The sequence below is a fragment of the Symphalangus syndactylus genome, chromosome 6 (genome assembly GCF_028878055.3).
Source record: "Symphalangus syndactylus isolate Jambi chromosome 6, NHGRI_mSymSyn1-v2.1_pri, whole genome shotgun sequence".
Lineage (NCBI taxonomy): Eukaryota > Metazoa > Chordata > Mammalia > Primates > Hylobatidae > Symphalangus > Symphalangus syndactylus.
In genome coordinates, this window is record NC_072428.2 from 58,582,287 (window position 1) to 58,608,072 (window position 25,786).

At 41.7% G+C, this 25,786-nt stretch overlaps 1 protein-coding gene across 2 annotated transcripts in view; it reads right to left on the reverse strand.

Moving 5' to 3' along the window:
- Positions 1-25,786, reverse strand: part of INTS4 (integrator complex subunit 4) — a 133,244-nt gene that overhangs the window by 40,003 nt on the left and 67,455 nt on the right. For both annotated transcript variants that reach the window (XM_055283030.2, XM_063641406.1), the window contains exons 9-14: positions 20,676-20,747; positions 18,144-18,318; positions 8,986-9,191; positions 5,402-5,544; positions 3,024-3,139; positions 2,021-2,154 (exon numbers count right to left, since the gene is read on the reverse strand). In XM_055283030.2, the coding sequence (XP_055139005.1) occupies positions 2,021-2,154; positions 3,024-3,139; positions 5,402-5,544; positions 8,986-9,191; positions 18,144-18,318; positions 20,676-20,747 (846 nt within the window). The remainder of the gene's footprint in view (positions 1-2,020; positions 2,155-3,023; positions 3,140-5,401; positions 5,545-8,985; positions 9,192-18,143; positions 18,319-20,675; positions 20,748-25,786) is intronic.

Below are 25,786 nucleotides of genomic sequence, written 5' to 3' on the forward strand. Positions count from 1 at the left end.
CAGAGTGCTGGGAGTACAGGCGTGAGCCACTGCACCCGGCCACATTTATCTTTAAAACACTATCTTATCTTTCACTTGACGGAAGAGTAATGATTTATTCCCAAATAAATTTATATAGCATATAATTTTTTCATGAGAGTAATTTTTTTTTATTTTTGGCCTAGCCCTTCAGATATACTCATTCTTACTGTTAAAAGTGGTTACCTTTTAAGACGGATGGGGAGGAGAGAGCAAAGGGTATTTCACTTTTCATTTTGTATCTACTTGTTTTTTGTTTTTTGGTTTTTTTGAGATGGAGTCTCGATCTGTCGCCAGGCTGGAGTGCAGTGGCGCAATCTTGGCTCATTGCAACCTCTGCCTCCTGGGTTCAAGCAATTCTCCTGCCACAGCTTCCTGAGTAGCTGAGACTACAGGTGCCCACCACCATGCCCAGTTAATTTCTGTATTTTTAGTAGAGATGAGGTTTCACCATGTTGGCCAGGCTGGTCATGAACTCCTGACCTCAGATGATCCACCTGCCTCAGCCTCCCAAAATGCTTAGATTACAGGCATGAGCCACCGCACCTGGCCTCATTTTGTATCTTCTATAAAGTTTAAATTTTCTGACCATATATATGTTCCTCTAAATAAACACATATTACTCCAAATAAAGTGATTTGGAGTCACCCAAGCAAGGATGAGTTAATGCAAATAGAGAGATTAGAAGAGTACCTGGGCCACAGCATTCACTAAGTGTTTGCTATTATTATTATGATCCATTTTTAAATTTTCTTCTATATATCTCTAGGTTTTAAAAATAGTAAAGGTTTTATTTTTAAAAAATAAGCACTTGTGGAGAATCGTGGCTTTATGTAACTGTTAAAATATAACAATTTAGGCCGGGTGTGGTGGCTCACGCCTGTAATCCCAACACTTTGGGAGGCCAAGGCAGGCGGATCACGAGGTCAGGAGATCAAGACCATTCTGGCTAACACGGTGAAACCCCGTCTCTACTAAAAATACAAAAAATTAGCCAGGCATGGTGGCGGGCGCCTGTAGTCCCAACTACTCAGGAGGCTGAGGCAGGAGAATAGAGTGAACCCGAGAGGTGGAGCTTGCAGTGAGCCAAGATCGTGCCACTGCACTTCAGCCTGGGCGACAGAGCGAGACTCCATCTCAAAAAAACCAAAAAACAAAAAACAAGTAGATACAAAATGAAAAGTGAAATACTCTTTGCTCTCTCCTCCCCATCCATCTTAAAAGGTAACCACTTTTAACAGTAAGAATAAGTGTATGTGAAGGGCAAGGCCAAAAATAAAAAAAATTATTCTCATGAAAAAATTATATGCTATATAAATTTATTTGGGAATAAATCATTACTCTTCCATCAAGTGAAAGATAAGATAGTGTTTTAAAGATAAATGTGGCCGGGTGCAGTGGCTCACGCCTGTAATCCCAGCACTCTGGGTGGCTGAGGCAGGCGGATCACCTGTGGTCAAGAGTTCGAGACCAGCCTGACGGAGTCTCAAAAAAAAAAAAAAATAAATAAATAAATACATAAATATAAATACATATATATATATATATATATAAATAAAACGATTTAAATTCTTGATCTAAAATATAATCTATTGTTCCAGATTCCTTTCTTCTTGCCTAATATCTATAACACAGGGATACCAAAAAAAATGAATCATCTTAAAAGGTAAAGGATACAAAAGCAAAAGTATAAAACAATGGCAAAGAGCCCAAGAGAGAAAGAGAATGAATAAACAAGTTTTCAGAGAATATATGGACTGCTTTCTACTATTTAATAACCACAAAGCACAAAAAATAAAAAGCCAAAAACAAGCTGCACACAGTGGTGAGCACCTATAATCCTAGCGACTTGGGAGGCTGAGCCAGGAGGATGGCTTAAGCCCAGGAATTTGAGACCAGCCTGGGCAACATAACAAGACCCCCATCTCAAAGGAAAACATGAACAAAAATACCCCTGTCCCATGCAAAATAAAAACAAGGACAACAGTTGTTTTCAACATACCCTCAAGGCAGGAACAAGATGAGAAAGACTGTCTCGGAGGTAGGCATAGTGCCTGAAGGTGTGATCTGAGAACAATGCTGGCATTGTTGGACAGGTTTTAGCAGCATTGAAAATAAGTACCAAAACTGCAATATCTGATAGATCACTGGGTTAAGTAAATTTGGAAGTATAAAAGGTTGGCCAGAATCTGGCACTCTCACTTTCCACCTCCAGAATCTCCATCAAGAGACTATGATTTTCTAATAATCAAAGAAATGCAAATACAAACAACAAAATACATTCCCCTACTCCACCCACACCCCCAATTACCAAAGGTTTTTAAAAATGCCAGAGACTGCCAAGAATACAAAAAAATGGAAATGATTTTGCCTATAAAGTAAGCAACTATATTGCCTATCAAAGTACATACTGGCCAGGTGTGGTGGCTCACGCCTGTAATCCCAACACTTTGGGAGGCTGAGGCGGGTGGATCACTTGAGGTCAGGAGTTTGCAACTAGCCTGGGCAACATGGTAAAACCCCGTCTCTACTAAAAATACAAAAATTAGCTGGGAGTGGTGGCAGGCACCTATAATCCCAGCTACTTGGGAGGCTGAGGCAGGAGAATCATTTGAACCCAGGAGGTGGAAGTTGCAGTGAGCTGGGGTGGTGCCACTGCACTCCAGCCCAAGCAACAGGTTAGGAATTTGAGACCAGCCTGGCCAACATGGTGATATCCTGTCTCTACTAAAAATACAAAAATTAGCTGGGTGTGGTAGCGGGCGCCTATAATCCCAGCTACTCAGGAGACTGAGGCAGGAAAATTGCTTGAACCCGGGAGGCAGAGGTTTCAGTGAGTTGAGATCAGGCCACTGCACTCCAGCCTGGGTAACAGAATAAGATTCTGTCTTCAAAAAAAAAAAGGAAAGAAAAGAAAAGAAAACTCAGACCACCCTAGCTACACTGCAGAAGAAGCCAAAGCTGCCTGCCAATACATCAGGGCCCATTCTAAGCACAGAGGATACAAGCTGGATCATCCATGTCTGGTTCAGCTGTGTCAAAAAATGGGTGGGTGCTCAGAAGCTCTGGCACCAAGGGAAGCACCAGAGTTGGATGCCGACTTCCCAGAAACTTCAAGCACCTGAAGCAAACAAACAAGAATGCACATCAACAAATTAGTAAAGTTAGTCCTTTGAAAAGTACTAGGAACTGGAATCAGATAAACCTGAACTGGAATTGGAAATTCTCAACCATATACTTTTGCTAACTCTGTGACTTCAGATAAGTCACCCAGTTATTCTGGAACTCGGTTAATTCATCTAAAAAAACTGGTTATTATAAAGATAAAAGAACTGGTTATTTAACCAACAGCCATTTCCCCCATCTTTCTTCCTGGGAGAGCCCTGATTTTACTCAGGTATCAGGCAGGCAGCAAAGTGCTCGGAAAAGGCAGGTCCAGCCCAAGAGCTGAACCACTATTGGTCTAAACCCATCATGGCAATCCCATTCCCATTTTCCAGTGACTGGTTTGCTGGTAGGCAAGTAAGCCAGTTCTAGACAATGGAGCATGAGAGTATGTTGGCTGGGGAGCTTCTCAGGGATGTTTTTGCAAATCAAAAGAGCAATGCATGAAAGGGAATGACCCTTCCTTTCTGTCTTGAGATATTATCTTATGAGGCAGCCATCTTACAACTACGAGAAGAAAGCCGGCCGGGCGTGGTGGCTCACGCTTATAATCCCAACACTTTGCGAGGCCAAGGCAGGTGGATCAGGAGGTCAAGAGATCAAGATCATCCTGGCCAACATGGTGAAACCCCATCTCTACTAAAAATACAAAAATTATCTGGGCATGGTGGCACGGGCCTGTAGTCCCAGCTACTCGGGAGGCTGAGGCAGGAGAATCGCTTGAACCTGGGAGGCGGAGGTTGCAGTGAGCCGATATTATGCCAATGCACTCCACCTTGGCGATAAACAGAGAATCTGTCTCAAAAAAAAAAAAAAAAAAGCCAAGAGAACTGCAGAGAAACCAAAGAGAGCCCTGGTAACCTGTTGAATGACCAATCCTGAAACCAACCTTCTGACTTCTTGTTATGAAAAAACAGACATTGGCTAAGACATTTTTAATCAGATTGTCTTTTTTATTTGTGGGCAAAAACATTCTAATTGATATCCTGGGTGAAGTCCTGAAATCACAGATCTGTCTGAAACTAAGTAGCCTTATGCAAGTAAATTTTTTCATCTACAAAATGAGATTAAAAGTCATTACTTCATAGAATTGCTATAAGCATTAACTAACATAAAGTACTTAGCAAAGTGTCTGTCACATAATAAGAACTCAATGTTAGCTATTATAACTACATGAAGGCCCTTTATAAACTATAAGGAACTATACAAGCAAGGTAATTATATATTTTTATTATTGTTTATGGGTTTTATTTTTTTGAGACAGAGTCTTGCTCTGTTGTCCAGGCTGGCACGCAGTGGCACGATCTCGGCTCACTGCAACCTCTGCTTCCAGTGTTCAAGCGATTCTCCTACCTTCGCCTCCCGAGTAGCTGGGATTACAGGCGTGTACCACTATGCCCGGCAGATTTTTGCATTTTTAGTAGAGATGAGGTTTCACCATGTTGGCCAGGCTGGTCTTGAACTCCTGACCTCAGGTGATCCACCCGCCCTGGCCTCCCAAAGTGCTGGGATTATAGGCGTGAGCCACTGCACCCGATCAATTTAGTGCACCTTCTAAACCAGAACTTAATGAATAAAAAATAATAAGGCCGGGCGCAGTGGCTCATGCCTGTAATCCCAGCACTTTGGTAGGTCAGGGCAGGTGGATCACCTGAGGCCAGGAGTTCAAGACCAGCCTAACCAACATGGTAAAACCCCATCTCTACTAAAAAAATACAAAAATTAGCTGGGTATGGTGGTGTGCACCTATAATCCCAGTTACTCGAGAGGCTGAGGCACGAGAATCACTTGAACCCAGGAGGCAGAAGTTGCAGTGAGCTGAGATCATGCCACTGCATTCTAGTCAGGGTGACAGAGTGAGACTCCGTCTCAAAAAAAAAATAACAAAACAAAACACTATATAGGAGAAAGAGGAAATCTAATTAATTTATTTCTATACTTCTAACAGCTACCACAAGGGTTGGTGCACAGTCAGCACACAGCAGGCACATAATATTTGCTAGGTGGATAGATGCACAAATTAGTAAGTAATCTAAAATGTGATACTCAGCTTAGGAATCAGATTCCTGAGAGTTCAGTTAAGTTGAATCAGGTTTCTAAAGTAAAGGCAAAATTCAGGGCCACACTATCCTCAATCTATAAGGACAGAACAAATGTCAGCATTGTACATTTACCACCTTATGGGACTCAGTGAGTAAATGGGTAAAAAAGTCATTACTTCCATATGGAGTCCCTATCAGTAGGGTACTTGGTTAAATTTTTCAGCAGCTCCACCAATGCAAGATGAATCCCTTCTTTGGTTGAAACATTAGTACAGCATAAGAGTTCATGAAGAGCCTCTCGAATATCTCTGGATGAATCCTTTAAAAAAAAGTAATAATAATAGTAGTTACTGTTGGTTAGCAGACTCAGCCTCTATCTACCAACTCCTTCTCCCCAGCCACCTTCCCATCTAGGGTGGCCATGTAACAAAGTATGTGGAAGTTTTTTGGCTGAAATTCCTGAAATATCTTTCATTTTATTGATAAAGGATCAGAGGCAGTAGCTTTGTCCCCTTTGTTCTTTAACCTTCCTTTTCCATCCTATCTGGAACTCAATCATGATGCTGAAGGTACAAGAGCCTTTTTGCAACTAGGAAAAAGGACAGGCTAAGAAGAAAGGCTAAGAGAGAGGCTGGGAATGGCCAGTTAGCAGAACACTCAGAACACACACACTTATTAAGTTTGCCATCTTATACAGGCATAGTTTGTGGCATCCCAAAACAATTACAACAGTAACATCAAAGATCATTGATCACAGATCACTGTAACAGATGTAATAATGAAAAAGTTCGAAATATTGCAAGAATTACCAAAATGTGACACAGACATAAAGTGAGCACATGCTATTGGAAAAATGGCACCGATAGACTTGCTCAATGCATGGTTGCCGCAATCTCTCAATTTATTAAAAAAACACAATATCTGCAAAGCCCAATAAAGAGAAGTATACCTGTATGTGTTAAATGGAGGAGTGAAGGAAAGAGTCAATCTATCTGATGTGAATTTCAAGATTTCAAGAATGAGAAATATTAAAAGAGAGGCAAATCGAAATGTCACTCCTATCCATAAAATTCTGCAACAGTTTTCCATAATGTTAGAATAAAATCCAAACATCTTAAAATGGCCTACAAGGCTCTCCACCTGTCCCTAATCCCCTCTCAGACTTCATCTCATGCCACATTTCTACTTTCTCACTATGGTTCACTCCTACTGGCTTTCCCTCTATTCTGCAAACACAACAAAGCTCACCTGTGTTTTAGAGCCTTCCCACTAGCTGTTGCCTCTACCTGAAGTTATTCTCCCAGTCTTCACATAGCTAGCTTCTGTTTATCATTCAAGACTCAACTTGAACATCATCTCCTCAGAAAGTCTTTACTAACCACTCAAATTACAGTGAAATTCCCCATTCCTCCATCATACTGTGTATCTTCTGCATAACATTTATCACCACCTGAAATAATTTTGTTTGTTTACTCCACCTCTCTTTAGAATATAAGTTTTATGACAGCAGGGATCCTGTCTGTTTTGATACCCCTACATTTCTAATACATAGACAGTGCTTGTTGAATAAAGAAGTGAATTTTTCTAGGCAGGGTAGGATCTTGACATAGCAGGAAAAAAAAAAAAAGCAAATTCCAGCTGGAAGGGTCAGCAAGGTAAGGGTCAAAGTAATGAAGCACAGTGACACAGAAAATATAAGGGAGCAGTCAGTGCACAGCAGGGTGGAAGAATAGTCTACTGTACGTTTATATGGGTCTGAACTCCTGAAAAGAATTAAAAGGCAAGGATTCTTTGTGAGTTATATACATAAGTACTCACAAATAAGCACACATGTGAACAATTCTGTACATCAAAACATAGCTTGGAACATAGCTCAGCTACTCAGCAAACACTTACCGAGCACCTAATTGTGCCAGACACTGCTGCAAGACATTGGTAATAAAAAAATGAAGAGTCGGCCAGGCACGGTGGCTCATACCATAATCCCAGCACTTTGGGAGGCCAAGGTGGGTGGATCACTTGAGGTCAGGAGTTCGAGACCAGCCTGGCCAATATGGTGAAACACCATCTCTACTAAAAAAAAAAAAAATGCAAAAATTAGTGTTGTGGTGCATGCCTGTAATCCCAGCTACTCGGCAGACTGAGGCAGGAGAATTGCTTGAACCCAGGAGGTGAAGGTTGCAGTAAGCCAAGATCGCACCACTGCACTCCAGCCTGGGGGACAGAGCGAGACTCAGACTCAAAAAAAAAAAAAAAAAAAAAAAGGGAAAGGAAAGGAAAGGAAAACAAAAGAGAAAAGTCAAGACACCTTGAGGAGCTCACAGTCTTATGAAATAGAGAATTACTGAAAAATGCTAGAGCAGTATACACAGGGTGCTACAGGAATAGAGAGATGGCATTTAGCCCACCCAGGGCTGGGAGTAACAGTTAGGGAAGACTTTCTGGATATGTTACCTAATATAGGCTGTGGGAATAAGTGGACGTCTCCTGGGTTAAAGTGGCAATTTTGTAAACTGAGGGGGAAAATTACATTGAAGGTAAAATTGTGAGGAAAAGCAATATGTGTAGGAAAGTGAATTCAGCATAAAGTTCAAGGTGAGGAATGGTGGAAAAGAAAGCTAAAAAGGAAAGGAGTGGCTAGGCTATGTATGAGGCCACCCATGAAGAACCACACATAGAATGTAAACTTATTTTTAGGAAAAAATACATGAAAAAATTATAAAGATTTATAATTCAGGAAAAATCTTAGTAGAAGTGCTAAGCAGCTGAGAGAATGGTAAGGACCTTCAAAACCAAAGCACCAGCTATTCTTTAAAGTACGCAGTAGAAATCTGTTACAAGTGTTCTAAACACTAAGCACCTAATTACTATCCCTTTCATATCTGAACCCCATCTTCCCCAAAAAAGGAAACCAGAGGCCAAACCCCATTTATGAATACTCTGAAGAACTTCAGTAGTTGCAATTAAAATCCAGACATTTTAGAAAAATAATACAAGAAGACCTAGAGCTGTACGGCCTGGGAAGCAACTCTGTGTTTACATTCTGGTTCAGCCACTAACTTAGACAACTTATTTTTTTCTCTATAAAATTCCCAGGGCAGAATGAATCAATCCCTAAGAGCACTTGCTGCTATAGCAGCCTATGATTCACTACAAGAATAAAATCAAATTAAAGGTTGAAAAGAACTCTTCATTATTTAGCCCCTACCTTATCTATAGCCACTTCCTCCACTCTTCCATCTCTTCAACTCTACGCTATCATTATAATAAACTCTTTTTAGTTCCTTGAATATATCATATTCTGTCTTATCTCTGCATCTTTAGACATTGCTCCCTCTGTCTGGTACCCTTTCATCCTACCACCAGTGTCACTTGTCCTTTAAAAAAGATGCACTTCAGCTTGAGTGACAGAGTGAGACCCTGTCTCAAAAGAAGAAGGGAAAAAAAAGCCTAGTTAAGTCCTAATCCTCCTTCAAGTGTCCACTACAGCACTTCCTCCTTCTTCCCAACCTCACCTCAGCCAATACAGGTTAGACACTATGTATTCCCTAGGCATCCTATCCTTTCTTGACCACGGAAACACCAAGCTTATTCAAATTTCCTGTTTCACAGTCAATTTCTTCCATCTTAGGGGAGGGGTATGGTGAGAAAACAGAACTGTGCTGCCTGATATACTGTTCTGTCACCAATGCCTAGCACAATACCTGATTTTAACAGGGGGGGTGAGTGAAGAAATGAGTAACAAAATAGAAACACTTACCTCTAGCACAGCCAGGACAGTGTCAAGCTGATCTTCTCGGAGGGTGATGTTGTTAGAGATTTTTCTCATGGTATGTATGGACTGCAGACGTACTTCCTCAATTTCATCGTTGAACATGTCAACTAGAAAATCAAGGCACTTCTCAGCAAAAGAGGGTGACGACTGGGCCAACATGCAGAGGGCCTCCACAGCAGCAATACGAACCTCTAGAAAAAAGAACAAATAAAATTGCATATCAGGCTGGGCACAGTGGCTCACGCCTGTAATCCCAACACTTTGGGAGGCCAAGGTAGGCAGATCACTTGAGCCCGCCTATGCAACGTGGTAAAACTCTGTTTCTACCAAAAATATTAAAAAATTAGCTGGGTGTGGTAGCATGTGCCTGTTGTCTCAGCTACTTGGGAGGCTGAGATGGGAGGATCACTTGAGCCTGGAAGGCAGAAATTACAGTGAGCCAAGGTTGTGCCACTGCACTCCAGCCTGGTGACAGAACGAGACCCTATCTCAAAACAAAACACAAAAAAAAACAAATTAGCCAAGTGTGGTGGCACACGCCTATAGTCCCATCTACTTGGGAGGCTGAGGAAGGAAGATCACTTGTGCCCAGGAGTTTGAGGCTGCAGTGAGCCATGATCGTGCCACTACACTCCATCCTAGTGACAGAGTGGGCCCCTGTCTCAAAAAAAAAAAAAAACCTCCAAAAACAAAAAACAAAAACTGCACATCAGCCAGGTGCAGTGCCATACACCAAAGTCCCAGCTACTCAGGAAGCTAAGGTGGGAGGATCATTTGAGCTCAGGAGTTCAAGGCCAGCCTGAGCAACACACTGAAGCCCTGTATTTTATATATATATATAAAGTAACTCATATCAAATTAAGAGCCACGGGAAAAGTCCAAGATGGATTCCTTCTCCTTCAGGCTGTCTTCTATTCTCTACTCCTCTCATTCTATAAACTCTCCCTGGGAGATCTCTATGCCCACAGTTTCACATACCACCCACCTTAACGTCGATCTAAGAACACGGACTTTAGTATCACAAGGACTATGGCTTAAATCTGACTCCACGTATGTGTGATGAAGTCACATGTCTGTCTACATTAACTTCTTGAAAATTAAATTGTCTTACTTATCTCAGTATTCCGACCACAGTACTTTTTAAAAAGTCAGTTAGTAAATAATGTTATCATTATTATTAAGATTAAAGTAGACTAAACATCATTGTTCCAATTTTAGAGGTAAGATTGAGCAACGTGGATTAACTTGCCTCAAAGTGAATGAGGGCAGGAATAGGACCAATACTCAGGTCTGTTGATTGTAGGCTAAAATCATATAGTGGTTAAGGATACATGCTTGGAATGGTAGAGGTCTCAGAGCAAACTGTAGTGAATGATCCCTCCACTAAGTTGGAGGGTGATCTTGAATAAGTAACTCAACTTCCTGGCACCTCAAATTTCTTACCTGGTAAATGGAGATAATACTCATTTCCTTACAGAGTTGTTAGGACTAAATGAGATAATACAGGTAAAGCCCAGAGGGACCGTGCCTGGCATATTTTAAGGGCTCAATAAGTATCACCTAGGGTATAGGTTTGGGTTCTGTAAGCACCCTGAAAACAGAGGCATGTTTTCGACCCCTTGGCATGCTCAGAACATGTAAGCAATAAAGCCACTGATCTGAGGAAGCCCTTTCTTCATTCACTAATAAGTGGGTCCTGAACATGTACTATATGCTAGGTGCAGTACTAAGGGCTAGGATACAAAGATGAGAAATGAGTAAGACACAGAAAATGCTCACAAGACTTCCACACATGGTTGTTTTTTCCTAGTGATTCCCATATGCTTCTGTAACAAAATGGACTATTTCAAAACAAAACAAAACAAAAAGCACCTAAAGTTGTGGTTAAAACTCACAAACACAATTTCCTCTTTGTATAACGAAAGGTTTTATAGATATGTTAAAAGCAGAGTTACTACATTAAAGACAGATGATTCAGGTTTTTCTTGGTAGTTATGAATTCCTCCTTTTCATCAGAAGAGAACAATTTTCTTCACGTCACAATAATATAATTTAAACATGAAATTACTAATTATAAGGCAAGCTAGAGATAAACCCAAACATGTTAAGTGCTGGCTCTTCCTCCTAGAATTTTATCCATTACACCACACTGACTCATATGTAACCTTTGCAAGTCCACCAAGGCCATCAGGAAGGAACTTCTGATCAGAAAGAGATAATCAGTGTGACCTCAGCTGATACACTTCCAAGTAGAAGCAAAGAAATGTGGTATTTTACTTTGCCTGAACAGCCAGACTATCAGCAAGAAAATTGAAATTTTCCACTGAACTTTTTGGAATGTTGAAAATATGTCGGCCAGGCATGTCACGCCTGTAATCCCAGCACTTTGAGAGGCCAAGGCGGAGGATCGCTTGAGCCCAGGAGTTCAACACCAGCCTGGGCAACACAGTGAGACCCCATCTCTATAAAAAAAGTTAATTAAAAATAAATAAATAATATGTCACAGACTCCCTATGGTTACAGAGCAGAGAAAAGGAACCTACTATATTTTTAAAAAGACTGATCCTTAGCATCTGCACATGTATAATTGGGTCCAGACTTAGCTACCTATTAGGTTTGTACTTAGTACTAAAGATACAAAGATGAACAAAAGCAAGACTATCCCCCAGGCTTACAAACAAGAACAGTTAATTGCATTACAGAGTGATGACTGTTGCCATGGAAAAGCACAGGGAATGTAAGAAAATGCATATGAAGAAATATAGCCCAATCAATGGGATCAGAGGTGGCTTTCTATAATACGTGATCCCTAAAAACAATAACTAAAAGAGCTGCTAAGACAAAAGAAAGAAAAAGGCCTTTCTAGAAGAAAAGCTGCGTGCACAAAATCTCAAAAAGGAGGGAGAAGATGGATAAATTAGAGGACTAGAAGTATGTTGAGCCACTACACTAGAGTGAACAGCCAGTGAAATAAGGCTCCATTTCATTTCCAGCAATGCACCCCTAAAACCCAAATTTACCCAGAATTGTATAAATGTGATAAAATTAGAAAGCTGTCATACCTGATACCTGGTTATGGTATACTCACTTTTTAAACTTAAGTTAATTTGATTACATCTTAATAACATTTGTAACACGAAGGATAAATCCTCGAGGAGATGGATACCTATTCTATATGATGTGATTATTTCATTTTTCATGCCTGTATCAAAACATCTCATGTACCCCTTAAATATATATATACTAGTATGGAACCAAAAAAGGGCCCGCATAGCCAAGACAATTCTAAGCAAAAAGAACAAAGCTGGAGGCCTCACGCTACCTGACTTCAAACTATACTACAAGGCTACAGTAACCAAAACAGCATAGTACAGGTACCAAAACAGACATATAGACCAATGGAACAGAATAGAGGCCTCAGAAATAACACCACACATCTACAACCATCTGATCTTTAACAAACCTGACAAAAACAACCAATGGGGAAAGGATTCCCTATTTAATAAATGGTGTTGGGAAAACTGGCTAGCCATATGCAGAAAACTGAAACTGGATCCCTTCCTTACACTTTATACAAAAATTAACTCAAGATGGATTAAAGACTTAAACGTAAGACCTAAAACCATAAAAACCCTAGAAGAAAACCTAGGCAATACCATTCAGGACACAGGCATGGGCAAAGACTTCATGACTAAAACACCAAAAGCAATGGCAATGAAGCCAAAATTGACAAATGGGATCTAATTAAACTAAAGACCTTCTGCACAGCAAAAGAAACTATCATCAGAGTGAACAGGCAACCTAAGAATGGAAGAAAATGTTTGTAATCTATCCATCTGACAAAGAGCTAATATCCAGAATCTACAAGGAACTTAAACAAATTTACAAAAAAAAAAAACCACAAACTATGACCCCATCAAAAAGTGGGTGAAGGATATGAACAGACACTTCTCAAAAGAAGACATTTATGCGACCAACAAACATATGAAAAAAAGCTCATCATCACTGGTCATTAGAGAAATGCAAATCAAAACCACAATGAGATACCATCTCACACCAGTTAGAATGGCGATCATTAAAAAGTCAGGAAACAATAGATGCTGGCGAAGATGTGGAGAAACAGGAACACTTTTACACTGTTGGTGGGAGTATAAATTAGTTCAGCCATTGTGGAAGACAGTGTGGCAATTCCTCAAGGATCTAGAACCAGAAATACCATTTGACCCAGCAATTCCACTACTGGGTATATACCCAAAGGATTATAAATCATTCTACTATAAAAACACATGCGGCCGGGCGCAGTGGCTCACGCTTGTAATCCCAGCACTTTGGGAGGCCGAGGCGGGCGGATCACGAGGTCAGAAGATCGAGACCACGGTGAAACCCCGTCTCTACTAAAAATACAAAAAATTAGCCAGGCATGGTGGTGGGCGCCTGTAGTCCCAGCTACTCGGAGAGGCTGAGGCAGGAGAATGGCGTGAACCCGGGAGGCGGAGCTTGCAGCGAGCCGAGATTGTGCCACTGCACTCCAGCCTGGGCGACAGAGCGAGACTCCGTCTCAAAACAACAATAACAACAACAACAAAAAAACATATGCACACGTATGTTTATTGCAGCACTGTCACAATAGTAAAGACTTGGAACCAACCCAAAGGCCCATCAAAGATAGACTGGATAAAGAAAATGTGGCACATATACACCATGGAATACCATGCAGCCATAAAAAAGGATGAGTTCATGTTTTTTGCAGGGACATGGATGAAGCTGGAAACCATCATTCTCAGCAAACTAACACAAGAACAGAAAACCAAACACTGCATGTTCTCACTCATAAGTGGGAGTTGAACAATGAGAACACATGGACACTGAAGGTGCAGGGGCGTCACACACTGGGGCCTGACGGGGGTGGGGGGAGGGGGGAAGGACAGCATTAGGAGAAATACCTAATGTAGATGATGGGTTGACAGGTACAGCAAACCACCATGGCATGTGTATACCTATGTAACAAACCTGCACATTCTGCACATGTACCCCAGAACTTAAAAGTATAAAAAAAAAGTATTTAAAAAATGTTAATGGCAAACTGAAAACTGTATAACTAAATCATATAAATGTTAAAAGTGATGAAATTCAGTTGTAGAAACTAAAAGCAAAAATGCTAATAGAAACAAAATAGGTTTCAGTTACTCATTTTAGAGTAAAATAGGTTTTAATAACTGGACTTCCTTATTATCCAATATTATTTAAATTGTAATTCATATTTTAAGTTCATAGAGAATCAAAAAGCAGAGGTAGATTTACTTTCTATACATATGGAACATTTTAGAACAAATGATAGGATAACCCAATTCTTATATCTACTGATGAAAAACTTCCTTTCAAAAATAATATTCTTGCCCTTCTAAGAAGTAGTTCTATCCTGAGGTATGATTTTATAGGCATTTTTAAGACCTGGCACAGGTCTCTGGCACAAGTTTACTGTAAAATGTGGACAATCAAAATTACCTCACCAGGTCTGTTACCCTTGCTGATAATGAAGAGGCTGGAGTCAATCATCTCAAAGCACTGAAATTCTGAGATCTACGTGAGACAGATAGCATATGGAAATCACAGGGGCTTTATAGGACGTCTATTACAAGATGGAGTAATGAGGACCAGCTTTATCCTCCAAGGATGAGACAGAGACAAAATATATGAAACAACAGCATTCCAGACACTGGGCATCTGGCAATAAAGGACTGCAATCCCTGAGAGATGGGAAATAAATGAGGTGATCTCAATGATTACAGCAATTCAGTTTAGAGAGACTCCAGGCACTAGGTCTTCTCTCCCTGAGTTGAGAAGATTGAGCTAGGAGTTTGGGAAGTCCAATGTGGATAGAGTTCATAGAGCAAATTACGGGAAAGGAGAGAACTACACAGAGAGACAGAGAGCTTGGGAGATCTGCAGATGGTCACCTCAAGTCTTCAGCTGAATTCTGATCTATGAGACAGAGACCATCTGAGGCCTGGAAAAGAACCACTCAAAACAATGAGAGGAAACAATCTCCAGAGGTCACGCAGGGCCTATAAAACCACAGTTAACTTAGAAGAATTTTGCAGCCAGGTGTGGTGGCTTACGTCTGTCATCCTAAAACTCTGGGAGGCCAAGGTGGCCAGATTGCTTGAGGCCAGGACTTCAAGTCTGGCCTGGGCAACATGGCAAAACCCCATCTCTACAAAAAATACAAAAATTAGCCAGGTGTGGTGGTGCCCACCTGTGGTCCTAGTTACTCAGGAGGCTGAGGTGGGAAGGTCGTTTGAGCCCAGGAGGTCAAGGCTGCAGGGAGCCATGACTGTACCTTGGCACTCCAGCCTGAGCAACAGAGCAAGATCCTGTCTCAAAAAAATAATAATAATAAAATAAAATAAAAATAAAGAAAGAAAAAAGAAAAGAAGAGGTTTTTTGCTTCAAGTAGTGAAAAAGAAGAGTTTTTTGCTTCACCAGTGGAGAAAAGTAAGTTGTAGGCTAAATGCTACTCTAATCCTGCCTAACAAAGTATAAGACCTGAAAAAGTAGATCCCAGAACAAAGCTCAAAAATATTTATACGAATAAAATAATGTTCAGTATCCAAGAAAGTGAAATCTATAATGTCTGGCATCCAATTAAAAATTATCAGACATGAAAAGACACAGGATGGAATATATACAAGATGGAATAATATATAATACAGGAGGGAAAAAAATCAATCAAAACCAACCTAGGAATCACAGAAATAATAGACCTAGTAAACAAGGATAGTAAGACAGTTATAAACATATTATCTGTTGACAAAGCTAGAGGAAAGATTAAGTATATTAAGAAAGACATGGTAGATACTAAAAAGACCCAAATTCTTTCTTCTTTTTTTTGAGACAGGGTCTTGCTCTGTCACCCAGACTGGAGTGCACTTGTGTGATCGTGGCTCCCTGCAACCTCTAACTCCTGGGCTCAAACAATCCTCCTCCCTCAGCCTCCCAAGTAGCTGGGATTAAAGGCATGCACAACCATGTCTGGCTAATTTTAAATTTTTTTGTAGAGATAGGGTCTCCTTATGTGGTCCAGGATGGAAAAAACCCAAATTCTAATCAAACTTCTGGAGACAAAAACTACATGTCTGAGATGAAAAATATACTGGGTGGGATTAACATCAGATTATATCTTGCAACACTCAAAGACAAAGCAATAGATACTATCTAAAATTGAACACAAAGAGAAAATAAAAACTGGAGGAAGGAAGGAAGGAAGGAAGGAAGGAAGGAAGGAAGGAAGGATAGAGCATCAGTGAGCTGTAAAACAATGTCAGTATCCTAATGCATGTGTAATTAAAGTTGCCAAAGGGCCTGTAGTGTCAGAGAAATTTAAAAAAATAATAGTGGCTGGGTATGGTGGCTCACACCTGTAATCCCAGCACTTTGGGAGGCTGAAGCGGGCAGATAAGTTGAGCTCAGGAGTTTGAGACCAGCCTCGGCAACATGGCAAAACCCCGTTTCTACTAAAAATACAAAAATTAGCCGAGAGTGGTGGTGGGCAACTGCAGTCCCAGCTACTCGGGAGGCTGAAGCATGAGAATTGCCTGAACCCAGGAGGCAGAGGTTGCAGTGAGCCGCGATCACATCACTGTACTTCAGCCTGGGCAAAACTCTGTCCCCGCCCCACCCCCCGAAAAAAAAAAAGAAAGAAAGAAATAATAGCAAAAAAAAAAAATTTCCAACTGTGATGAAAACTATTTGATTCAAGAAGCTCAACACACTCCAAACAAAAGAAACATGACATGAACTATACTATACCCAGGCATATCATAATCAAATTGCTTAAAACCAGTGATAAAGCGAAATCTTAAAAGCAGCTTGAGATAAAAAGACACATTATATACAGAGGAAGATAAAAATGATAGCAGATTTCTCAACAGAAAACTATGGAGCAATATCATTAAAAGACTGGTAGAGGCCACGCACAGTGGCTCACGCCCGCAATCTCAACACTTTAGGAGGCCAAGGCAAAAGGATCACTTGAGCCCAGGAGTTCAAGACTGGCTTGGACAATATAGGGAAGCCCTGTCTCTACAAAAAATTAAAAAATTAGCCGGGCACGGTGACACGTGCTTCTGGTCCGAGCTACTCGAGAGGCTGAGGTGGGAGGATTGCTTGGGTCCAGGAAGTCAAGGCTTCAGTGAGCTGTGATCACACCACTACACTCTAGCCTGGGTGACAGTGAGACCCTGTCTCAAAAAATAAAAGACTCTTAGAAAAAAAAACTTATTAATCTAGAATTGTATTCCCACAAAAATATCTTTCTATATTTATTTATGTATTTATTTATTTATTTTTTGAGACAGAGTTTTGCTCTGTTGCTTGTCCAGGCTGGAGTGCAGTGGCACGATCTCAGCTCACTGCAACCTCTGCCTCCTGAGTTCAAGTGATTCTTGTGTCTGAGCCTCTCTAGTAGCTGAGATTACAGGTGCATGCCACCATACCAGCTATTTTTTGTATTTTTAGTAGATCCAGGATTTCACCATGTTAACCAGGCTGGTCTTGAACTCCTGGCCTCAAGTGATCCTCCAGCCTCAGCCTCCCAAAGTACTGGGATTACAGGTGTGAGCCACCATGCCTGGCCCAAAAATATCTTTCAATAATGAAGGTGAAATAAAATATTCATCAGTCATATAAAGGTTTGGCAGTCAGACATACCTAGGTTTAAATCTTGCTCTGTCTCTTACTAGCTGGGTAAGTAATATCAAGTTATTATTTTTATTAATATCAATTTTAATTACCAATTATTAAGTGCTTATTATAAATAGGCACATGTATTATGCCAAGTGCTTTATGTATACAGAACCTCATTTAATTCTCACAACTCAGAAAGATAGTTATTATTATCCCTGTTTTATAAAAATGCTGGAATTTAAACACAGATTGACTGAACCCAAATCTCTTGCTCTTTACCATTGTCTCATACTACTGGGGCCTCAGTCTCTCCTGTGTGTAAAATAAAAAGCATAGTAAGTACTTCCCAGAGTTACTGTGAGGATTCAATGAAACGATTCATGTGTATCGCCGAGTACAATGCCTGACACACAGCAGTCACTTAAAGAGTGCTATTGCTATTATACAGTCATACTTACCATACATCTCATCTTCCAACCCATGAACAAAAGCTCCACAAGCTCCTGACTCAATTAAGTTCACAGCCCCGGTATCTACTTCTTCCTTGGGAGCATCATCTCCCCACTTTCTGCCACTGGAAAACTCCCCTGAACTGTAAAGTTCCTTGGCACGTTCATGTGCAGTACGTTTCCTCTGCAAAGGACAACAACAATTACCAATTGTAGGAGGTTCATGAAGGAACACTAAGATGAACCCTGAGAACATGGGAAGGCAGAAAGTAAAACTGCTCTTTGAGAGTTACATTTGTAAAAATTATCAGTAGTTCATACAAGAGAAATGCAAATTCAACTTAAAATGAAACCAAAGCCTTGCTGGTCTACAATAGCGGAAAGTACCTAATTAAAGAGGATAAAGATAGCTGAAGAATGTGTTAAGAAAGTTGGTTATGTTTGCTGTGGCAGCAACATAGGAAAGAGAGAGCCAGAGAGGCAAATAATGGCAGTGCCCCTCCAAAAACCATCTTGGGTAGACAATACATTGACTCTAAGAAAACAATTATCGGGCAGCACGCAGGTGGCTCACGCCTGTAATCCCAGCACTTTGGGAGGCCAATGCAGGCTGATCATGAAGTCAGGCGATTGAGACCATCCTGGCCAACATGGTGAAACTCCATCTCTACTAAAAGTACAAAAATTAGCTGGGCGTGGTGGCACGTGCCTGTAGTCCCAGCTACTCGGGAGGCGGAGGTTGCAGTGAGCCGAGATCATACCATTGCACTCCAGCCTGGCGACAGAGCGAGACTCCGCCTCAAAAAAAAAAAAAATTATCTTCAGTCCCAGTAAAAGTATTTCTCTATTTGGCAACATTGCATTCTATTTCAGCTACAGTACAGTCACTAAATAATCTAGTAAACTCACTTTACACAGAGATTATCTAAGGTGGAATATACTGGTTGGTGTATCCAGTCCACTTGACAGTTATGGTTCTCATCACAAATTAACGACCTGGCACTCCGCTTTATACATCAGCCTCTCATGAAACCCCATCTCTAAAAAACTACAAAAAATTAGCCAGGTGTGGTGGTACACACCTGTAGTCCCAGCTACTCAGGAGGCCGAGGTGAGAGGATCACTTGAGCCCGGGAGGCAGAGGTTGCAGTGAACCAAGATCGCACCACTGCACTCCAGCCTGGGCGACAGAGCAAGACCCTGTCTCAAACAAAACAAAACAAAACAAAACAAACAAACAAAAAAAACATGCACAAGAAAAAGAGCTGAGAGACATATACCAAAATGACCAAAGTCATTATATTAGGGTAGCAGCCATATGGGTAAATTGTTTTCCTTTCCCTTATCAAAAATTCTACAACTCTATAATATCACTTTTATAATTTCAAAATTGAGGTACTAACAATGAATGTACATATTATTTTCTCAGACTCAAATTTGGTTCTGTAAACCACGTTAGTGAACCATCACAATCAAAGCTTAAGGGCATTTCATAAGAGGCATTTGGGGCCAGGCACAATGGCTCACATCTGTAATCCCAGCACTTTGGGAGGCAGAGGCAAGAAGATTGCTTGGGCTCAGGGGTTCAAGACCAGCATGGGGAACACAGCAAGATCTCATCTCTACTAAAGATAAAAAAAAATTAGCTGGGCATGGTGAGGTATGCCTGTAGTCCTGGCTACTTCAGGAGGGTGAGGTGGGAGGAATGCTTGAGCCCAGGAGATCAAAGCTGCATTGAGCAATGATTGTGCCACTGCATTCCAGCCTGGGCAACAGAGTGAAACCCTGTTTCAAAAAAAAAGAAGAAAAAATGGTGTGGGGTGGGGGGGGTATTTTGTTACTGTTTGGAGAAAGGCTTTACTCACTCTTCCATGGTAACTGCTGCTGAAAAGGAGTCCTAAAATGTCATACCATCTCACAAAATGAGAATGGGACTTTGTAGTTCCTAACAAACAGAAAATTAATCTTTTGGGGTTTTCTGGGGTTTTTTTGTTGTTGTTTTTTGGGGTTTTTTTTGAGATAGAGTCCCACTCTGTTGTCCAGGCTGGAGTGCAGTGGTGCGACCTCGGCTCACTGCAACCTCTGGTCTCCAGGGTTCAAGTGATTCTCTGCCTCAGTCACCCAAGTAGCTGGGACTACAGGCGCATGCCACCACACCCAGGTAATTTTTGTTTTTTAGTTGAGATGGGGTTCATCATGTTGGCCGGGCTGGTCTCAAACTCCCAGCCACAAGTGATCCACCTGCCTCAGCCTCCCAAAGTGCTAGGATTACAGGTGTGAGCCACTGCACCTGGCTTAGAAAATTAATCTTGCCACTTTTGTGAAGCATAACCTGTGCAAAGTATTTCATTACAATAATACAAAACTTAATGAAGTCACTTGTTATTTCCTTCAATTTACTAAGATTTTAAATTAAAATGTAATATAGTTATCATACGTTAATTTAACAAATGCTGCTAAGTTAAATCAACACAACTCAGCATACTGCCCCCCTACATTGGTTACAGAAACCCAGTTTAAACAACAAAGAATAAAAGGTACCCTCAGATCTGACATCAGCTTCTTGTCAAGGGTCTGCTCCAAGAAATGAGAACTGACTTGCTCCATAGAGCCCTATAAAAAGAAAAAAACCAGAGCATATAAAACAACTTTTATGATTTGAACATTATCTTAAAATTCAGAGTCTATAGCCAATTTAAGTGCATAAAGATAATATTATTCATGACAGTAAAGATGCTATGGGTTCCGAATCATCAGGAAAATAAAAATATTAGCAGCAGCTAACACCTAAATAGAGCTTACTATGTGTCACGTACTACGCTTTCTTTTTTCCCTGAGATGGAGTTTTGCTCTTGTCACCCAGGCTGGAGTGTAGTGGCATGATCTCAGCTCACTGCAACCTCCACCTCCCAGGTTCAAGCAATTCTCCTGCCTCAGCCTCCTGAGTAGCTGTGATTACAGGTGCCCACCACCATTCCTGGTTAATTTTTTGTATTTTTAGTAGAGATGGGGTTTCGCCATGTTGGGCAAGCTAGTCTCAAACTCCTGACCTCAGGTGATCTGCCTGCCTCGGCCTCCTAAAGTGCTGTGATTACAGGCGTGAGCCACCGCGCCTGGCCACTATGTGTCATGTACTATTCTAAGGGCTTTAGACATATATTACTCATTTAAATCCTCACTATAACCCTGAGAAGTAAATACTATATTAGTCCCATTTTATATATGGAGAAAAGGCACAAAAAGATTAAGTAACACATTGACGGTCACAAAGAATAAATTCCAGAGCTAGGAGATAAATCCAGGCTCCAAAATCCTTTCCTTTAACGACTACTCTCCACTCCTTTTCATTCTTCTTTCCATTCATCTGTTCATTCATTCATGCATTCAATTAAACAAATATTTAGCAACCATTCAATTATATGTCTACCGTTACCAGGAACAAGAATACAAAAATAAAAAGACAACAGCTGTACACTCAACAATCTCACAGACTAGTAAGGGAAACTGACAAGAAAAGAGATTACTGCAATATGGTATGAAATGCTGTAATACACATCTATGAATGATGCCATGGGAACGGAGAGAACAAGCAGTATTAAGGTACAGGCAGGGAGAGGTATACTTGGAGAAATGAAAATCACAGTGCAAATGCCAAGTGGGAAATATTAAGTGGTTTTACGAATGGAACGTAAGATAGGGCTCCTGAAAATGAGGCAGTACAGATAGGATAATAAAGAGCCTCATTTGCCATAGTAAGGGGTTTGCCTTATAAATAATTATTACATAATCTCTGTTAAACATCTAATGAGCTCAACAATGTATTTACTTATATTTTTCCAATTTATTCTTCCCAATAATCCCATATATCTCTCACCCCCATTTTCTAGATGAGAACTGAGGCTGAGATTAGGCAACTTACTCATTTCAAGTAAGGGAGAACATAGATTTATATTTCATAAAGCCCATCTTGCAACAGTATGACTAATGGACCATAAGGAATGAAAATGAAAGCAAAAAGACCAGTTTCAGAGGCTGTTGGAGCAGGTCTTAGACATTAAGAAATTTATCTGAGATCTTCTCTAATTCCTAAGTTAATAAATGCAGAAATGCTTATACAGGCTCAGATCTTTTCTCTAATCAAATTTTCCATAGAAAATTATGTGTTCCTGGGGAATGTCCTTACTCAAGTTAACACCTTTCCTATGATTCCACAAAAACAACTGCTGTACTATTTTGACTAAAGTAGTTTCAAAACCACTTTTTCTTTTGTTACATAGATCTGAGCCAATGTCATATCTAACATCCATTTTTTAAATCCAAACAACAATTTTATAAATAAGAACTATAAACGCTTAAGACCTCCTAAATCTCTCTCTAGTTTTACCACCAGCATTAGCTGTTGGCTTTTTTCTACTAGAATAAAAGTTTTCATGACTTCACAGTAAGTTGCTTCATCCATAATTCCCAGTGCCCTCCTCCAATGCCCTCAGCTGCACGCTCACCCAACACAGAAGCACAGAGGGAGTATTATGCAAATTTGTGCCCCCAAAAATTAAATATCATTACTTGAAATACATTTTCAATGTCACCTAAGAATAGGTGAAGCTTTCCATTTTAAGTCCACAAACACAAAGAGTCCTATAGCATAGTAATCTACTTGAAAAATGGTGAGAAGTCTATTACTGCAGGACCAGTGGAAATGGAGAAAGGATGGATTTAGGGGATGCCAAGAAGGAAGAACTGATAAGAGTTGTGACTCAATGGATGTGAGACATAGAAAAACTATTCCCAAATTCCTCTGGTTCATGACTTAGCAGATGATAGTATCATTTACAAAAACATAGAGAAACAGATTTGGACCAAAAAGATAATGAGTTCATTATAAAGTGCACCTCACCAATGAGAAAAAAAAGCTACATTCTGGTATACTTTAACCAAGACAAGTATGTTTAGATTAAGACGGAATCTCTCCAACTGTACTACTAGCACTACTTAACAACCTAAATTTAGGTAGTTAATGCTATGAAAACCTTACTTAACACTGAGAAAACCATTTCACTAGAGAGCCTTATTAAATGTATGTGAAATTTAGATACAAGATATTTACCAATTATCACACCTGCTTTAAGAGCAAAAACTGCTCAACTGGTGTAAATAACGTAAGTCTATGCAACTAGGTGATAAGTACATCAGACATAAAACTGCCACTAACTAGGAATATCTGCATTTACCCTGGGAAAGACCAGTCATGGGCAGACTTACATGCATAAAAGTCTATAACCTAACAGTCTGAAAATGTTGTAATTTTTAAGGTCAATGACTTCTTAAGGCTTATAAAAGTAGTGACTGTATTCTAAATAGTCCCATGAATCTGCTTACTGGGACCTCAAGTTTCTTTGCCCCACAAATAGGGCACTTATAAACAAGTAAAAGCTAACCTCTTTTACATGGTTTTGAATTTTCTGATATAACCCGTATCAGAAAATTTTTCATACTGCTATAAGCCAAAGGGATTGGAAACTATTCACTTTTTAAGCAAGATGGACTCGAGGCTACAAAGCTAAGTTGTTGCAGAACCTGGCTTTTGTTTTCCTCTCCAACTTACCTCGTTACAGATCCCCTATATTAAACATTATCCCCCAACTAGAAAGCACTAAACTGCTTGTAGTTTAGTATGATATTGCAGCTTAGTATATTGCTATGCATGATAATGTACTGCTTTTATATCCCTGCTCATATTTTCTCTTTCTCTGCATCGCTACCTAGTTACTCATCCTTCAAAACTCAGTTCAGAGATCAGCTCCTCCAAGAAGCCTTCTGTGGTTGTGGTTGGTGCTCTTTCCTACCAGTACCAGGTTATTATTATTCACTGATTAGCTCTCCCTGGCTACCTGACTATCAACTTCGTTGAAGACAGAAACTGTCCTCGGTGTTTGTCGATTTGCTGAACAGGTGATCTAAAGATTATACAGGTTGAACATCCCAACCAAAAATCTGAAATCCAAAATGCTCCAAAATCCAAAACTTTTTGAGTACCAACATGATGCTCAAAGGAAATGTTCACCGGAGCACTTCAGATTTTGGATTTTGGAGCCTATTTCAGATTTGGGATGCCCAACAATCAAAATCCTTCCTTCCTTCCTTCCTTCCTTCCTTCCTTCCTTCCTTCCTTCCTTCCTTCCTTCCTTCCTTCCTTTGGGATGCCCAACAATCAAAATCCCTTCCTTCCTTCCTTCGGGATGCCCAACAATCAAAATCCCTCCCTTCCTTCCTTCCTTCCTTCCTTCCTTCCTTCCTTCCTTCCTTCCTTCCTTCCTTCCTTCCTTCCTTCCCTCCCTCCCTCCCTCCCTCCCTCCCTCCTTCCTTCCTTCCCTCTGTGGCCCACGCTGCAATCTACTCGGCTCCCTGCTGCCCGCGCCGCGGACTACCTGGAACTGCCGGCGCGCGCCACCACTGCCTGCTTTTTCTCTTTTGGCCGCAGGCACGCGTTCGCCATCTTGGCCACGCTGGTCGCCAGCTCCTGACGCCGAGTGCTCTGCCCGCCTCAGCCTCCCGAGGTGCTGGGACTGCAGACGGAGTCTCGCTCACCCGGTGCTCAGTGTTACCCGGGCTGGAGTGCGGTGGCTTGGTCTGGCCTCGCGGCAGCCTCCGCCTCCCAGCCGCCTGCCTTGGCCTACCAGGGTGCTGGGATTGCAGCCCCTGCCCGGCCGCCACCCCGTCTGGGAGGTGGGGAGCGCCTCTGCCCGGCCACCCATCGTCTGGGAAGTGAGGAGCGCCTCTGCCCGGCCACCCCGTCTGGGAAGTGAGGAGCGCCTCTGCCCGGCCGCCCCGTCTGGGAAGTGAGGAGCGCCTCTGCCCGGCCACCCACCGTCTGGGAAGTGAGGAGCGCCTCTGCCCGGCCACCCACCGTCTGGGAAGTGAGGAGCGCCTCTGCCCGGCCACCCACCGTCTGGGAAGTGAGGAGCGCCTCTGCCCGGCCACCCGTCGTCTGGGAAGTGAGGAGCGCCTCTGCCCGGCCACCCGTCGTCTGGGAAGTGAGGAGCGCCTCTGCCCGGCCGCCCCGTCCGGGAAGAAGTGAGGAGCGCCTCTGCCCGGCCGCCCATCGTCTGGGAAGTGAGGAGCGCCTCTGCCCGGCCGCCCATCGTCTGGGAGGTGAGGAGCGCCTCTGCCCGGCCACCCATCGTCTGGGAGGTGAGGAGCGCCTCTGCCCGGCCACCCATCGTCTGGGAGGTGAGGAGCGCCTCTGCCCGGCCACCCATCGTCTGGGAGGTGAGGAGCGCCTCTGCCCGGCCACCCATCGTCTGGGAAGTGAGGAGCGCCTCTGCCCGGCCACCTATCATCTGGGAAGAAGTGAGGAGCGTCTCTGCCTGGCCGCCCCGTCTGGGAGGTCTACCACAGAGACCAGAAGCAATGTGGGGGCTGGTCGTGGTGGCTCACGCCTGTGGTCCCGGCACTCTGGGGGGCGAGGCGGGTTGATCACTTTGGGCTAGGAGTTTGAGACCAGTCTGGCCAACTTGGCGAAACATGAAAAATACAACAGACAAACCAACCAACCAACTCAGTGACAATAAAACAGGTCTACCCTGGAGTCATACTCTAATTTTTTCTATTTTCCTCCCTTTCTGATCCTTTATCCCACTTTCTTTTTCTTC